At 51.2% G+C, this 17,369-nt stretch overlaps 1 protein-coding gene across 9 annotated transcripts in view; it reads right to left on the bottom strand.

Annotated features, from left to right (window-relative positions):
* Positions 1–542: 542 nt before the first annotated feature.
* POLR3E (RNA polymerase III subunit E) overlaps positions 543–17,369 on the bottom strand; it is a 37,519-nt gene continuing 20,692 nt past the window's right edge. For all 9 annotated transcript variants that reach the window (XM_050774033.1, XM_050774035.1, XM_050774032.1 and 6 more), the window contains 11 exons: positions 17,322–17,366; positions 17,155–17,246; positions 15,409–15,529; positions 11,731–11,812; positions 10,251–10,310; positions 10,002–10,159; positions 9,383–9,444; positions 8,361–8,878; positions 5,944–6,021; positions 2,765–2,890; positions 543–1,339 (listed from right to left, as the gene is read on the bottom strand). In XM_050774033.1, coding sequence (XP_050629990.1) covers positions 1,283–1,339; positions 2,765–2,890; positions 5,944–6,021; positions 8,361–8,878; positions 9,383–9,444; positions 10,002–10,159; positions 10,251–10,310; positions 11,731–11,812; positions 15,409–15,529; positions 17,155–17,246; positions 17,322–17,366 — 1,399 coding nt within the window. In that variant the 3' untranslated portion in view covers positions 543–1,282. The remainder of the gene's footprint in view (positions 1,340–2,764; positions 2,891–5,943; positions 6,022–8,360; positions 8,879–9,382; positions 9,445–10,001; positions 10,160–10,250; positions 10,311–11,730; positions 11,813–15,408; positions 15,530–17,154; positions 17,247–17,321; positions 17,367–17,369) is intronic.

A 17,369-nucleotide genomic window follows, 5' to 3' on the forward strand; every position in this document is an offset into this window, starting at 1 on the left:
GTTTTATTTTGGGGGGGGTGCGGAAATAGCATAGACCGTCATTTAAACCTTCAGACAATTAGTGGCTGTGTTGTACAAAAAAGATGGCAAAAGCCTTAACTATATACCAAAATTCACATCTCACCCAACCTAGCTTACTCTTATTTTTTCCATCCATTTCTAGGTCTGTGCTGTCCAATACTGTCGCAAATAGCCCCATGTGGCATCTGAGCACTTACGATGTGGCTAGTCCAAATTGAGAGTGTTGAGGAAAGTGTAAAATGCCAGATTTTGAAGACTTGGTACAAAAAAAGGTAAAATATTAATATTTTTATTATATGTTGATGTTTTAGATATTTTGGGCTAAATAATATGCTAAAATGACCTTTTTAAACTATTTTAATGTGGCTGCTATAAACTTTCAAAATTACGTACATGACTCACCTCTTTCTAGTAGACAGTGCTGCTCTGTTTCCCTCCATTAGCTCTGTTCCCTCTAGATACATGTAACGCTGAGCCCAACAAGATCGCCTTTCTGTAATCATTTGAAGATAGCACCATGATGCTAGTTTAGTGTTAGCGTTTATTTTAAAAATACACAAAATAGAAATTTTTACATCAAAGTGTGATAACCTCACTTACACATTGTTCCATACTTACCTGGTTTTGTTTGCATCTTTGTGCAAACATTAAAAGGAGATGGATTTGATTCTGATTTTTTTGCTATGGTTCATGTAAACAGTTGAGACTGCTACATAAAGTAGGTTGTTGTCAAAGGTAAAGTGGCCACAGAATCCCAAGAGTAGAATAATTCAGTTTGGTTTAATGAAATTGGTGGAGGTCTTAGCAGATAGATAATTCAAGACTAAATATTGTCTTCTAGGCATTTTAAAAATTAAAAACTTTGAGGTTTTCTTCATGTTGTAAACATAACTTAGACCTTGTTGGCATTAAGTTTACAAAAGAAAATATTAAACCATGATTTTTATCATCCTGCCCATGTCAGTATACACTCTCTTTATTATGAGAATGAAACCAAATAATAAGCAAAATACATCAGGAATTTCAAATAGTACTGCAAAGAAGGTCCCAGCTGGTCTCTTCTGGGAGTGATCTAACTTAAGCTGACCCTGCCACTGGCTGAGGATAATCCCTTCTGTCCACTGCACCATGCAATGCCACAGGCCATGAGATGGTCAGTTCCTCTTGCTCTGTGTCGTCTCAAGCAAGTCGAGGCTCTACTTCTGGTTCCGCCCTTCTTCCTTGGGCTTAGATTTGCTGGGTTAGTGGTTTGCCACTATTGTCAAGATTGTACTGTGCCTTTAAGGTACCACATGCCACCATAGCTTACACAGCAGTCCTATGAGAGAGAAACAGGGTAAGTGCAGATTTTTGCAGGTAAGGGAGCTAACTACATTCTGTCCACAATATCAACACTTGATTTATGATCAGTGAATAGAATACAAATAGGAAATCAAAAACTGCCTAAGCATACCACCATGGTTACTACCAGCCACCCTCTCCTCAGGGGTAGTTTTTTTTTTGAGACAGAGTTTCGCTCTTATTGCCCAGGCTGGAGTACAATGGCACAATCTCGGCTCACCGCAACTGCTGCCTCCCAGGTTCAAGCGATTCTCCTGCCTCAGCCTCCCAAGTAGCTGGGATTACAGGCATGCACCACTACACCCAGCCAATTTTGTATTTTTAGTAGAGATGGGGTTTCTCCATGTTGGTCAGGCTGGCTTCGAACTCCTGACCTCAGGTGATCCTCCTGCCTCGGCCTCCCAAAGTGCTGGGATTACAGGCGTGAGCCACTGTGCCCAGCCATTCCTCAGGGGTATTTTAAAAGTGAGGGTGGGCCGGGCATGGTGGCTCACGCCTATAATCCCAGCTACTTGGGAGGCTGAGGCAGGAGAATTGCTTGAAACTGGGAGGTGTAGTTGCAGTGGGCCGAGAGTGTGCTATTGCGTGCCAGCCTGGGCAACAAGAGCGAAACTCTGTCTCAAAAAAAAAAAGTGAGGATCTATGAAATACAAATACTGACATGCCCAGAACAAGGGTGCTTAAAAAATAGTATTACTTATATGGCTCTGGATGTTTAATCAAAACAAGACACTGTCATCAGTTTTCTGTGTCTCAGTGTTGCTGCAATATATGGTTGGTATTTGTACTACAGTCACTTCAGAAAAGCATTATAGCTTGAACATTAGGTGCTTTCATATATAGTAAACAGATACTCCTTTTTAAACCAAATTTAAGAATGGATTCTACTGAAAGTCATGTATGTGGCTATGGCAACAATCAGAAGAGTAGTTCAAAATTCAAGGGGGAGTGGAATGAGGATTCTCAACTAGGCCCTATCATTTTAGAAGATGCCTACCCACTGCCAAGCTCACCCAACCCACTGTATTTTGTTGTTCTATTTCGTTTTAGGCTTTTAGCAGCCTGAAGCCATGGTTTTTAGTTTCTGTCTCTAGTGATAAGCAGAGAAGAGGGATGAGAAAGGGGCATTACTGGCCCAATCAGAAACAGAAATTAAGCACCCATGGCTGTGTTCTTTCCTTTGGACACCCCTGTGACTATATTATTTGAAGGGGTCAGTCCTCTTGCACATACCCCCTTCCCTAACCAATGCCAATCATTAAGAGTTGCTGAAGACAAGACTGTCTGGGGAGGGGGTCCCAAGGAAGCCTGATTTCATATACACAAAGACACTAGAGTCCCTTCTCCATGCTGTCAGCCCCTTCCAGAGTCTTTGATATTGTTATGCACAAAATGGACGTACCTTTAGTACTTTATCCACCTCCTGTTTACTGAGATCTTCTCCACACTCTTGAGTCAACCGAGACTGGATCATGTTTCGGCGTACCCGGTAATTTTTGGAAAAAATTTCAAGCAAAACCTGTCGATGCTTTAGTAGCAAAAACACATTATTCTGGGAAACAGTGATCTAAAATGAGAAACATCCCTGAACAAGACACCCAAGCCATGCACCTAACTTTGTGTTGCAGTCTCTGATTAAAAACCCTCATCCAGTACCTCTGGTTAAAGATGAGCCAAGTCATCTCTAGAGACCCAGCAAGACAGTGTACAGAAAGAAAAGCATAAATAAAAGTAAAGGCATTAACGCTTTGTGTGGAAACTTGAATATAAATAAAAATAAAGGTATATGCCAGCATAACAAAAGAACTGGTGAAGAGACATGAGAGGATGAGTGGCTTGAGCGTATGTCTGCATGGTAAAATGCAGGAGTGCATCGGAGTTAGCAGGCGAAGCCACAGTCTAAGCTGCACAGAGATGAGAAGAGGGTGTCAAAATTGGTGTGAAGTCTTAACACACAAACATGCCACTGCATCCATGAAACAGGATGCCGTAAAATACGTTACACCCCAAAATAAAAATTGAATAGAAAATACTGAATTCAGTATGTCTAATATCTGTCATAAGAATTCTGAAAGAGCACAAAAAAGTCTAACAACTCACAGGATTTTGTAAGAACTCAATTGTCTAGCACAATAATGACCCATACCAGGGCACAGCTGAAATTGCACTGACTGATATACAGAATAATGAAAAATTCTGCAGTTTGGTATAAAGGAAAGAATACAGGCCAAATTTAAAAGACCAAGAACGGGAATGTTATGGAATTTCAACAACTCTGAAAACGTAAACAATGGAAACTCTCTTAAAGATGCTTCATGCCAGGCACGGCAGCTCACGCCTGAAATCCCAGCACTTTGGGAGGCCAAGGCGGGCGGATTACCTGAGGTCAGGAGTTCAAGACCAGCCTGTCCAACATGGTGAAACCCCGTCTCTACTAAAAATACAAAAATTACCCAGGCGTGGTGGCACATGCCTATAATCCCAGCTACGCAGGAGGCTGAGGCAAGAGAATTGCTTGAGCCCGGGAGGCGGAGGTTGCAGTGAGCCGAGGTCGTGCCACTGTACTCCAGCCTGGATGAAAAAAAGACAAAAGATGCTTTATGTATTACTGTTTGTCTGGGACTAGAATTTTGAGAGGCAAATCATTTGATCACGTAAAAATAGAAACTTTTGGCCGGGCGCGGTGGCTCAAGCCTGTAATCCCAGCACTTTGGGAGGCCGAGACGGGTGGATCACGAGGTCAGAAGATCGAGACCATCCTGGCGAACACGGTGAAACCCCGTCTCTACTAAAAAAAAAAAAAAAAAAAAAGAAACTTTTACATCAAAGTGTGATAACCTTACTTACACATTGTTCCATACTTAGCTGGTTTTGTTTGCATCTTTCTGCAAACATTAAGAGGAGATGGATTTGATTCTTTTTTTTTTTTCTTTTTTTTGCTATGGTTCATGTAAACAGTTGAGACTGCTACATAAAGTAGCATTTGCTTCCTAAAAGTCTAGTCCCAAACAGTAATACTGTATTGTAATACTGAAGGTTAAAAGAAAGCCATTTTAAGACATGAAAGAATGCAGACAACTCCTGTCTCTTTAGAAGCTAAAGCAAGGAAGAAGCAGAGATTCCACAATTCAGCAACAGCCATGGCGAAGAGCCAGTCTCACTGGAGAAGCAGAGGGAGAGGCTTCCAGAGAACCAGGCTTAATTAAGCAAAGTATCACCCTTGGTACACACGTGTTCAGAAAATTACACAAGTGAAAACAGGAAGTAGTAAACAAGGAAATGCAATCATAGTATATATTACTGATGTTTGGCTCTACAATGAAAGGATTTTCAGTTCATTCCGTGACAGTGCTATAAACAATGATAGCCAATTAAAAAGAAGTAAAGGCCGGTCATGGTGGCTCATGCCTGGAATCCCAGCACTTTGGAAGGCCAAGGTGGGCGGATCACTTGAGGCCAGGAGTTCCAGACCAGCCTGGCTAACGTGGTGAAACCCCCCCATCTCTACTAAAAATACAAAAATTAGCTGGGTGTGGCAGCACAAGCCTGTAATCCCAGCTACTCGGGTGGCTGAGGCACAAGAATTGCTTGAACGCGGGAGGCGTGAGCTGAGATGGCACCACTGCACTCCAGGCCTAGGTGACAGGTTATCTCAGATGCTATCTCAAAAAAAAAAAAAATTGGCATAACCTATCTATCTCTACAGTCTCCTAAAATAGTTGAGAGCTAAATCTCATCCACCACAATGGGAAGCCCATTGCTAATGACAAGCTGATTTTTTTTTTTTTTTTAATGTGGGCAGCTGGTTTAGTGGTATCTTTTGGTGATTTAAATGCCTGTGATCCTAGCACTTTGGGAAGCTGAGGCAGGAGAACTGCTTGAGGCCAGGAGTTCAAGACTAGCCTGGCCAACATAGACCCTGTTTCTATTAAAAAAAGTAGTAATAAAAGTGGTCACCTCTGAGGGGTGGCAGTCAGGTCAGGCAGTGCAAGAGCTTTCCTATTAAAACTTTTAGTCTGATTTGATGTTACAAATCTGCATTTATGACTTTTTTTTTCCTTTTTCTTATCAAAGTATTTCAGATACCCTCTATTCCGGCCAAAAGCACTCAAGCTAGGTCAGGAAGAGGCCCCAGCCCCTTAGATCCTCAGTCTGCCAGTTGGCTTCCCTAAGCAGCAGCTGGGGACAGAGAGCTCAGTGGGACTTCTGCTGACTCCCTGCTCCCCACACCTTAGGAGCAGGACCTAGACACAGTCAGACTGACTGGCGTTTTGACCATCAAGTTAGGTATGCTGGGATTATAGGCATGAGCCACCATGCCCAGCCTGTATTTTTTAAAAGATGATTCTGATGGAGCTGGCTCACAGACTGGCATCTGGGAACCACTGGTTTAGGTTCAGACTATTAGCAGATACAGCTTATTTTGTCAGCGTACAGACTTGCAGCAGAATATTTAAAACCGAGTGTGCCAGAAAATCTGCATTGTGTGGCTGCACCTCGGGTACACATGTCCCGTAAGGCCTCCAACCCTGCAGGAAACCCCCCTACTCTTGGGGAAGATGGCAGCAAAGTTCACCTCACCTGATCACTCATGTCTCCAGACTCCCAGAGGGCAAACACCTTCTGCTCATCCGGGGAAGCAGCAGTCTGGGGGGGAAACTGACCAAGGCCCAGGTGTGAGTTGCTTCTCCATCTCTACCCCATGGATCCACTTGCTTGCCTCACCACTCCCTGTGTGCCCCAGCCCAGATGCAGGAACGTGAGTTCCAATCCCAGCCTTGGGCAGCCACAAACCTGCGCCTGTCACCTCACCATGGGGAGGAGGCCAGCACACCCCCCCCAGGGCCTGACAGGGCTCCAGCAAGAGAAAGGGGGAGTGTGATGGGCCCAGTGAAATGCCCAGCTTCGAGTCTGCACACATCCTCCATACAGTGGGGAAGCTGCGTCTGTTTCCCCATCAGACTGGCACCAACTCAACTCTGCTTTAACACCCAGAGTCCTCCCTCCTGAAGACGCCAACCCTGATGGAGGGGTGCCCCCTTCCCCATAACTCCTTTAGGGTACCCTGGGGATTCTTTTCAACTGCTTCCCACACGCACCGTGTCAGTGTGGGTTACAGGCACTGCCTGACTCCCAAGCAATCCAGGCCACTTTGTCCAAAGGTGGACCAGGACGAGTGTGATACAGGCCTGGGTCCTGGAGAGAAGGGGACAGGGAGGGGGCGTCTGGGATGGTAGTTTCCAGTCCTGGTTCCATCACACAAGTAGCAATAATGGTTACTACCAGTAAAAGCCCTGTGAGGCCTCCAGTACACACTCGCATTTAAGCATTAGAAACGGGAGGTAGTACGTGGGGAAAAGTAAGCTCAGAGAGATTTAGCTCACTGTTCATGGTCACACAGCTAGTAAGCAGCAGAACCAGGAGTTCAAGTCAAGTCCTCGATCTGTTCGCTTGCCCTGGACCTCAGCTCCCTCACGTAGAACACAGAAGTGGCTGGGATCTGAGGTCTCTTACATCTTGGATGTGATTACGATACAGTCTCCTTGTCAGGATGGCAAGGACAGCGTTACAGCTAGGGCCATGGTGCCTCCTGAAGACGCCAGCCCCACCCCAAAGCAACATGGACAGAGGGGGTCCGGAAGGAGCGGTGGGGGTGTCTGAGGGTGGCCATGTCCCACCCCTCACCTCTGTCCACTCCAGCGGCCCAAAACAACCTTGCTAATGTCAGTCAGGTGTCCTCCCTGGCCTGGCCCAGCTCATGAAGAAAGGTGAGCTTGTGGAAATCCAGACCCATGTGCTGGGTGGGTAGGAGCCCAAACCCCGCCAGTACCTCCCACAGGGGGCTGCCTGCCAGCAGGGCCAATCCCCTGAGACAGCCTAGGTGCCACAGGGCCTCCTGTCCTAGTTTCTATTCCTCATATACAGGGATGGGCTTTGGCCTCAGATCATCACCCAAGGCTGCAGGCGCTCCTGACCTTGGCAATGAAAAACATCAGTGCTTTCTTAGAGACCACCACAGCCCCACCTCACCCCATTTTGCTCCTAGGTCTGGGCAGAGCCTTGTGGAAAAGGAGCATGGGAAAGGTATGCCTCAGGCAGCACCTGGCACTCTCCATCATCAGCGCAGGGAAACAGTCCCCAGCACACACTCTGCTCCTCCCTGTCAGGGCCCCTCCCAGTTATGGAAAAGCAGCCCATGGGGAAGGGGGCAGGAGGCTTGCAATACCACACTCAAGGCCTGGCACTGCAAGTGCTGGGAGCACAGCGCTGAGCTGGTCAGCTTGCTTCTGATGCACAGGGAGGCCGCCAGGACCCAGCCCAAGCTCCAAGCTGGGGTGCTGGCACAGCTGTGGGGAAGCAGCTCATCTTAGCTGAGCACAAAGGATTCAAAACTCCAGGCCACTACACTGAGGTCCAAATTCCAGCTCTACTACCTCCTAGGTAGTGACCTTTAAACGTACATTTCATTCCTTGGAGCCTCAGTTTCTTCATCTGCAGATTGCAAAGAAGATCAAACGATCTTAGAAGTTAAATCATTCCAAACAATGGCAAAGCTAGTAGGAAACCGTCAGGCGTTCTTGGTGGAGGACAGGGTGAGAAACCAGGCAGAGGCCCTGTTTCACTAGGCCCTGCGGCAGGCTAGACAATAGGCCGGGCCTTCAGACACCGTATGTAGCCCCTACCACAATCCTGTGACATAAAACCCAACATGATCCCACTTCATGAGGACAGAGCCTCGGAGAAGCTGACTTGCCCATGTCACACCTAGGCCCACATGAGAGCAAATGCTCACCAAGCATGGCCTCCCGTGTCCCCACGTGGCCTCCCAACAGCTGGTTCTCCCCACCCCCATCCCCCATCCCCCTGGCAGGCAGGGCTCAGGCCCTTCACCAGGTGAGCCGACTTCTCCCCACAGCTCCTTTCTGCACAGGTGCCCTCCCGAGAGGCCGCAGGCAGCCCCTTTATCCGCCTATCCCAGCAGCGTGGGCTCTACTTACAGGCACCAGTATCTGCTTGCAACCAGCGGCCAGCACCGTGTCCTGCAGCATGCGGTCCGAGATGCCGCTGAAGAGTGTGTGGCCGGGGGGCAGGCTGGCCAAGTGCAGGTTGAAGAGGCGCTTGAGTTCGCTCAGCGTGAGCACAAACTGTCTCTGAAAGGTGGCCTCCACGAAGGCCCTCAGTTCCCGAGCCACAGGGGTGCTGGCGCAGCCCGGGGGCGGGTGCCCATTGAAGCTGTCCGTGCCTGCAGCCCGCCCGGGAGGCAGCCCGTTGGCCAGCTTGCTGTGGAGGCCGCTGGGGGAAGTGTCCATGGGCTCCTCCTCCGCCTCCTGCTCGTCGTCCTCCTCGCCCTCCTCGCTCACCGGCTCCTCCTTGATCCGCACACCGGGCGGGACCACAGGCGCCCGCAGCTGCTCCTTCCGCCGCTGCAGCTCCCGCTCCAGCAACGCGTGGTTCTGCTGGGCCTTGGTTTTGGCTACTTGGATCCGCTGGTCCCCAGAGACCAGCCCAGCAGGCCCTGCGGGGAGGGAGGCAGCACTGCTCAGGAGGGCCCAGGGATCGGAAGCCAAAGGCCCAGCAGGGGACCGTGGGGCTGAAGCGAGTGGCCCGTCCTGGTCTCATCCCCAACCCTTCTCGGCAATCAGCCGCCCCATCAGTGAAGTGAAAACTGTCCAAATGAGCCGAGAGTCATGCGGGAATGCGTGCTGCTGAGTTCCTCCCCCGAGCATCTCTTCCTGGCCCGCTTGTTGACCCAAGGGGGTGAGTGGGCCTCAGAGGCCTGGAACCCAGACCCAGCCCTGGAATCCGCAAGCCTCCATCCCTGAGGCTTGCTGCTGGGCAAGCGACCAGCTGCGGTCTGTGGGTGGCGGGAAAGGAAGGAGGGTGGAGGGTAGAGGGTGGAGGGTGGACAGTGAGAGCCCTCCACCCTCTCCAGGCCTGGGCCTGACAAGCTCTAGCACAGCAGCCCTTCCGGAGCCGCAGTGAGGAGTCGGGGCCACCCAGCCCAAAGCCCCTCACACACCTGACTGTGCATCCGGCTTCTTTGGCATGGTTTCCTTTACAAGACTATAGACTTTTTCCAGTCTGAAAAGAAGAGTAACCCCATTAACTTTAAACCATGTCCCCTACCATCTGCTTCACAAGAGAAACAACCACCCCTTAGGCCCCAGGACGTGCTGGTTACTGACAACAGCGTGGGCTTGGAGCTCGGTCAGCCCTACTGGGTCCCTCTTCTGGCAGTGCACGGCCCCACGACCACCCCGACCCCATCAGTCTCCTGCCAATACCCCTCTGGCCCCCAGGCCCGGGCTCTTGCTCCTGACTGCTCCCTCTCTCCATCACATCCCTCTTCCCTGAGCCCTCAGAGCACAACCACCCTGATGAGCAGGTACTGACTGTGTGTCCCGTGCTGAAAGGATGGTGGGATCAGCCAGCAATGCCTATCAGCCTGGGGCAGGAGCGTGGGGGAGCAGTGTGGTGCCACGGACCCCCACCTGCCCTTCATACACGGATCCAGCCCAACTGTGCTCTCCCCAGATGTGGGGTTTCAAGAGGCTGCTCGGATCCGCCCTGATAGTGCTCTCCGGGATGTGGGGTTGCTGGGATCACTGGGCTGCCCCTCCCCAGCCCCACGTGCTTACTTGGCCTGGATACCCGTCCACAGCATGTGCTGCCGCTGGACCACATCTGGGTGCTTCTTGATGAACTCCCCGTCGTAAGGCAGAATGAACTCCCAGCCTTTGTTGATCCTCACCACAGCCATGTGCTCCAGGAAGTCCTTCACGTCCTCGGCGCAGAGCTGGAAGGAAGGGGGCCCAGGGTGAGAGGCACAGCCAGCCCCCTCCCCTCCAGCAGTAGCCTGGGCCTCAGACCACAAAAACACCACTTACTTTGGTCACCGTTGCCACCTCTTTCCTAACCACCCAGCGGCTCTGCGTGAACTTCCACATCTGAGGGAGAAGAAGCAGCACGTTCTGGGGGCAGCCACAGACTGCTCCCAGGACTGTCCCGGGAACTCACCTGGCAGGCCTGGGAGCCAGAGCTTGGGACAGACCTGGGCTCCTGGCCTTGACTCTTCCCAGCAGTGTGGCCTCAGGCAGTCCCTTCAGCTCTGCACCTCCCTCCTTTTCTCTTAAAGGAGCTCCAGGCCCATCTCTTCCAGGGGGACCATGAGACCACCTACCCCACCTAGACCACAGCGCTCCCTGGGGCGGGAGATGCCCTGCCCGGCTCCGAGGATACAGTGAGGACTCGGGCTGGGAGGGGCTGCCACAGACACTCGCGCTCTGCATAGGTGGCACTTCACAGTGATAGCTGCTAATGGCTGGTGGGAGGCCGCCCATCCTTCCAGAAGCTCTCGGCCCCCTGCAGCCTCCACTCTGCCTCAACAGGTCTCCTGCACTCTGATTAAATTAGTGGGGTGACTGGGAGAGATAGGGTGGCTGGCTGAGAGACACAGGGAATGCATGACTATCACCTATGCTAACGCAGACTGGACCACGCCCCCTCCCAAGCCCCCAGTTCTGACAGTGTCTACACACTGGAGTGGGGCGGGCAGGGGCAGCTGGGGACAAACGGCACTTTATCTGGGAAGGCAAGCCTGGGAGTGGTGATCGTGCATGCTGACCCCTAGGAGCAAAGACGCTGCTCAGGCACCAGGACACCGACTGCCCAGAGGAGTTGGGGAGGCTCCTTCAGGAAGAGAAGAGGCAGATGCTTCCTTCAGCTTAAGGGCTGCCTTGTGACTGGGACGGCATACCAGCACGCCAAGGGGTGCGGGACAGCTCCTGGGGGACATGCTTCAGCCAGCACCAAGCCTAGGAAGACTGTGGCTCCCAGCTGCATGGAGTTCCAGGCCTTGGGAGGGAGGCCATGGGTGGGGTGATGGGAAGAAGGGAGACACCAGCTCAGGAGTCCCAAACTCCAGGGACAGGCACAAGGGAGGCAAAGGCACCCTGGGACTGTGGTGAACTGGGGACCACTAGCACCCTGTGGGGAAGTGGCCCCAGGGGTGTCAGGCAGTCAGGGGTGTCAGGCAGTCCAATTACCCCTGACAGCTAGACATCTGGTTTGCATCAAAATTTCAATTTATAAAATCTGACAACCAAGCCAGTATTTCTAAACCACCACTCAGGCCGAATGAAACGTGCTTCTTGACCCACCCCAACTGTGCTAGAGAACCGGAAGGTTCTTTCGAGCCTGAGACTCCAGGCTTCTGAGGGGAAGGAGGAGAAAAGCAGAGGCCAGGGCCTCCTCACACACCCGCCTCCAACTGGAGCCTCTGCCAGGCCCAGGTCTTCAGAAGCTCTGCACGGCTGCCCCCCTCTTCCCACGCCCCCACCGTGGGTCCAGAGAACCCAAGGTACTTACAACGAAGTCTCGGCCCCGGCAGAGCACCTCGGCAGGCACGCCGCTGTGAGGGCTGGACGAGTCCTTGGGGTATAGGATGTCACTGCCAATGCAGGTGAGGGTGGCAGGTCAGTCCCTGTCCTGAGTCCCCTCTACTGCTGCCCCTCCCGGCCGAGTCCCAGCCCACGCCTCTTTCCAACGTGGGCTGGGTACAGGCCTGAGCCCCGAGAGCTCCCCTCAGGAGCCACATCTGTGAACACACACCTGGGAAAGAAGCACCCCCCTACCCCACACCCACCCCCAAGAGTTCTTCCTCTTATTACCCCTCAACCCACCACGCACACCAGCCTCATCCTAAGCCCCCTGCACGTTCAGGGAGAGGTCACGGGCTCAGAGACAGACAAGGTGAGGAACAGCCCGGGACCTCAAGGAGCCCAGGACTCTGGAAGACAATTGGTCCCTGCACGCGACACCAAGAGAAGCAGGGATGAAGCCATCCGCACGCCCTTGGCCACCTGCTGAAAGGGGCAGGTGGGCATGAACCGAGGTCAGAGGCAGGGGAGGCGTGTTAGCCCTTGGAGAGAACAGGCCAGCACTCAAGGCTCAGGGAACTTCAGGGGAAAGGCCGGGGCCTTGGACAGCAGGACACGAGAATCTCCAGAGCATAGCCCTGACCCAGCTCCAGCCGCAGGCCCTGCAACCCGGCTCAACCCCCGCCATGGCGCCTGTGCTCTGACTGCCGCTCCTTCGCTGCCAGGCCCTCCTTTTCCCCCTGCCTCAGGTCCACGTGGCAACCGTCACTCATCCTGCAAGGCCACACTCTGGGGACACAGACTCTGCCGATGTGGCTCATCACTGCCACCACAGCGAAGGTACCTACTAAGTGGGTGCTGACCGAACAAGCCTGGTCTGTGCTGTGATCTCTGCATTCAGGGAGCGCAACTGTAACAGCCCCCATTCCCAGGGGCAGTGTCTGAATGAGAGCCCGGTCCACGGCACAGGATGAGCAGTCTAGCCATAGTGACTGAATGAAGGCATGGATTTTGCGTTGTCTCCTCACAGGGACACACAGGACCCTCACCCAGGGTCCCCTGACGTGGCAGCATGGGCAGCAGCAGAGTAGGACTTACAGAGGTGCCGGGGCAGGTGGAATGCCCACAGTCCCCAAGTCCCTACCTTCCAGTCCCCAGGACAGGGCGAAACTAAAAGGGGCAGCACCTCCAGGGGACACATGCAGTGCTAGGTGCAAAGCCCAGGGCTGAGCCATGAGGCTTGGGTTCTAACCAGGCTCTGCGACTGCCTTGCTGCTAGACTTTTGGCAAGTCCCATGCCTCCCTGGGCCAGTGTCCTCAGGTGTGTGACGGGAGGACCCCTCTTGGCTTTCATTCATTCGTGGTGTAAATATACACAGGTGGTCCCATGTAACACGCAATGCACCATAGCAAAGGCCTTGCACAATGAAAACTTGTAACAAAGGACAACAGCCTCAAGGTGCTGACAGACTGCGCTGGGCGTCTGTGGAGCAGTGCAAGGGCGCCACCACGTGGCAGTAACACTAATATACTCTACGACTATGAGATGTATTTTCTTAAAATGTGCAACATTTCACATTTTGTCACATTGCTCACCTTAAACTACACTACTTAAAAAGTGAGTTATTAATGCAATTTATACTACATCATTTAGAGTCAATATAATTCAAGTAAAACGTAGCCACATTATTTACCAAGAGTCTGCATTGGTAATAACCAGGCGGGTACTGGGGACATAAAGCAGAAGTCAAAACAGACATCCCTATCCTAATCCCTTGAAACTGATGGTCTCGTGAAGGCCACACATGGTCTAGGCGAGGATTCGCAGGAGAAGAGAAACTACTGAAAGGCATCAAGCCACACGCTCCAGACCTGTGATCCCCAGCAGAGTATGTAAAAAATTCACACTGAGACACATCTAAATGAACCCGTAGAAAGCCAAAAACAAAGAGAAATTCCTAAAAGCAGCCAGAGGAAAACAAAGGCAGACGGCCTTCAAAGGAATAAGAATGAAACTGCCAACAAAAACAATGAAGTCAGAACACAACAAAATCATACCAACGCGTGGAAAGGAAAATAACCACCAAGCTAGAATTCTAGAACAAAGGTGAAACAGACGTTTCCACACACACAAAAACCAAGAAAATGCATCACCAACAGACCCACATTAAAGGAAATACTATAGCATTCTTTAGGCACAAGGAAATGATCCCAGATAGAAACTCAGAGATGCAGAAAGGAACGATGACTAAATTATAAACATGTGAGTGAAGAATATTGATTGGCTGGATACAGTAATGTCTTATGGGGCTGAAAATAGAGAGAGAATTAAAATACCCAAGGCTGGGCACGGTAGCTCACGCCTGTAATCCCAGCACTTTGGGAGGCCGAGGCGGGTGCATCACCTGAGGTCAAGAGTTCAAGACCAGCCTGGCCAACATAGCAAAACCCCGCCTCTACTAAAAATACAAAAATTAGCCGGGCATGGTGCCACTCGCCTATAATCGCAGCTACTTGGGAGGCTGAGGCAGGAGAATCGCTTGAACCCAAGAGGCAGTGAGCTGAGACTGCACCATTGCACTCCAGCCTGGGCAACAGGGCGAGACTATCTCAAAAAATAAAATATAAAATATACCAATCCTGTGCTCTCTTCGGCAGCACATATACTAAAATTGGAACAATAGAAAAGATCGGCAAATTAAAAAGGTAAAAAATTAAAAAAAAAAAAAAATACACACACCCCTCCCCCCCAATCCAGCAATAAGTAGGAAGGAGGATAGATATAAAATATTCTAAGATCTCTGAATAGTCTGGAATGGGGTAAAAAGCAGCAATTAACATCAAAATGTGTTAAGTCATGAATGCAAGCTGAAAACTGTAGGGTAATCAATATATGAGCCCAAACAGCATAACTTCCAAGTTAGCAGGAAAAAACAGAAACAGAAATGAATCCAGCAGATGGTAAGAATGATATAAAATTCCAATGTAGGCAGGACAAAGGGTACTATAGGGTGACTATAATCAAGAACAATTTATTATAAATTTCAAATAGCTAGAAAAGTGAGGTTTGAATGTGCCCAACACAAAAATGAGAAATGTTTGAGGGGGCAGATATGTTAATTGCCCTGATTTGATCATTACATTGTATACATACGTATTTAGATTTCACACTGCCGCCATAAATATGTACATTATGTGTTAATTTAAAAAATGTTTAAATGCAGCCGGGCGCAGTGGCTCATGCCTGTAATCCCAGCACTTTGGGAAGCCGAGGTGGGCAGATCACGAGGTCAGAAGATTGAGACCATCCTGGCTAACACGGTGAAACCTCATCTTTACTAAAAATACAACGGTGACTCACACCTATAATCCTAACACATCGGGAGGTCAAGGTGGGTGGATCACTTGAGGTTAGGATTCGAGACCAGCCTGGCCAACATGGTGAAACCCGTGTCTACTAAAAATGCAAAAATTAGCCGGGCATGGTGGCATGCACCTGTAAACCCAGCTACTCAGGAGGCTGAGGCAGGAGAATCGCTTGGACCTGGGAGACAGAGGTTACAGTGAGCCAAGATTCCACCACTGCATACCAGCCTGGGCAAGAGTGAAACTCTGCCTCAAGGAAAAAAATAAAATAAAATAATAAAAAATAGAAAACACAACTTACCTCTTCACCACCCAGTTCCCTTGGACCAGCATCGCCACCTTCTGGATGCCCCGCAGAACAGCCACGGAATCAATGGAGGGGCCCAGGAGGCTCATCAAGTTGGCAAAAGGCATGACCTTCACTGAGGACGACGCAGGAGACATCAGACAAGGAAGAGGGGCCGGGCCCTTCCCTCCCCTGCAAGAGTCTGCATAGCTTCAAGTTCATGTAATACCCCCAGAATGTGATAACTAACAGTAATGACACCCATCATAGCCAACAGCTGACACTCTCAGGCTGCTCACTGCATGCCAGGCACTGGGCATCTCATGGAATCCAAGGACTCTATGAAGTGCCCCTTGAGGAAGACTGAGGGGTGCCTCAGGAGGAAGGGGATATTACTACTCAGACCTAGAAAGGCTTCAAAACTCACCCATGCTCTCTTGGCTAGGAAGTGGCAGAGCCAGGAAGTGAACCCAAGCCACCTGGCTCCAGTTGGTGCCCTCAATCACTGTGGTCTGCTGGCCTCAGCTCCTGCCCAAGTGAGCCCTGGGCAGGGCCCAGGGAAAGTCCAAATTTTGGCTGGGCATGGTGGCTCACGCCTGTAATCACAGTACTTTGGGAGGCCGAGGCAGGTGGATCACTTGAGGCCAGGAGTTTGAGACTAGCCTGGCCAACAAGGCGAAACCCTATTTCTACTAAAAATACAAAAATTAGGTGGGTGTTGTAGCGGGCACCTGTAGTCCCAGCTACTCCGGAGGTTGAGGCATGAGAATTGCTTGAACCCAGGAGGCGGAGGTTGCAGTGAGTCGAGATTGTGCCACTGCACTCCAGACTGGGCAACAGAGCAAGACTGTCTCAAAAAAAAAAAGTTCCAAGTCCTCTGCAGGAAGGCAGCCTGCAATCCCGGGTATATCACAGAGCTCCCCTCTTTCCTTAGACTCCCAAGAGCTCATGGTGGCATCTCAAAGGACGAGCCCAGGATCTGGGGCTCCATTCTGAGCTCAAGGATCAGGTCTGTTGTTCACCAGCCACGGGTGCCCTAAAGGTTCTGGCTCTCAAGAGTCCTTTGAGAAAAGGAGACCAGTCCTTATGTTGCCAGGTCTGGTGAGGGTATCCAGAAGCAGTGCCAGTGAAGACACTGTCATGAAAATGACTCTGAGCCGGCACAGTGAGTGGTGTCTGCTTGTAGGCCCAGCCACCCGGGAGGCTGAGGCAGGAGGATCACTTGCGCCCAGGAGTTACACAGCAAAACCCCACGTCTCTTTAAAAAAAAAAAAAGTCCCTAGTCCATGTTCACCTGCAAGGCCCTGTACTTTAGAAGCCTCCTCTCTGATTCCTCACATTGGTCCCCAGGAACTATCATTAGTCTCTTTTCACAGAAAAACAAACGAAGCCTCCGAAAGGTTAGTGACCTGCCCAAGAGTACGACAGGCAAGTGGCGAGCATGGCACGGGAACCCAAGCCCGCCTGCGGGGGCCAGACGCACTACTGTCCCGCATTCACAGGAACCCTGAGCCCGCCTGCGGGGACCGCCCCGGCCGCACTGCCGTCCACATTCACGGGAACCCCGAGCCCGTCTGCAGGGGCCGGCAGCACTGCCGTCCTGCATTATCTTTCCAGACACGGATACAGCTGCAAAGCTGAGCAGGCTGTGGGCAGCAGGGGCCTCTGGCCTTGCCCCCTGGTCCTCGCTGTCCCACAGAGTCTATTCCTCAGGAGCCACTGGGACTGGGGCCCCTGGGAGGGTAGGGGATGGGCACCCACCATTCTTCATCAGGATCTTGATCTGATCAGCCAGGGGCAGCGTGCGCAGCTGGGCCATGGACAGGACGTTGCTGGGGGCCACGGGCTTGTCTCTGGGGGAAGCAGAGCAGGCGGGTTAGAGGCGGCCCGCCCAGAAAGGGAGAGGGTGTCCGGCCGCTTCTACTCACTTCTCCTCCTCCTGGCTGGGCGGCATCAGCATCATCAGGTACTCACTG

Source organism: Macaca thibetana, chromosome 20 (genome assembly GCF_024542745.1).
Source record: "Macaca thibetana thibetana isolate TM-01 chromosome 20, ASM2454274v1, whole genome shotgun sequence".
Classification (NCBI taxonomy): domain Eukaryota; kingdom Metazoa; phylum Chordata; class Mammalia; order Primates; family Cercopithecidae; genus Macaca; species Macaca thibetana.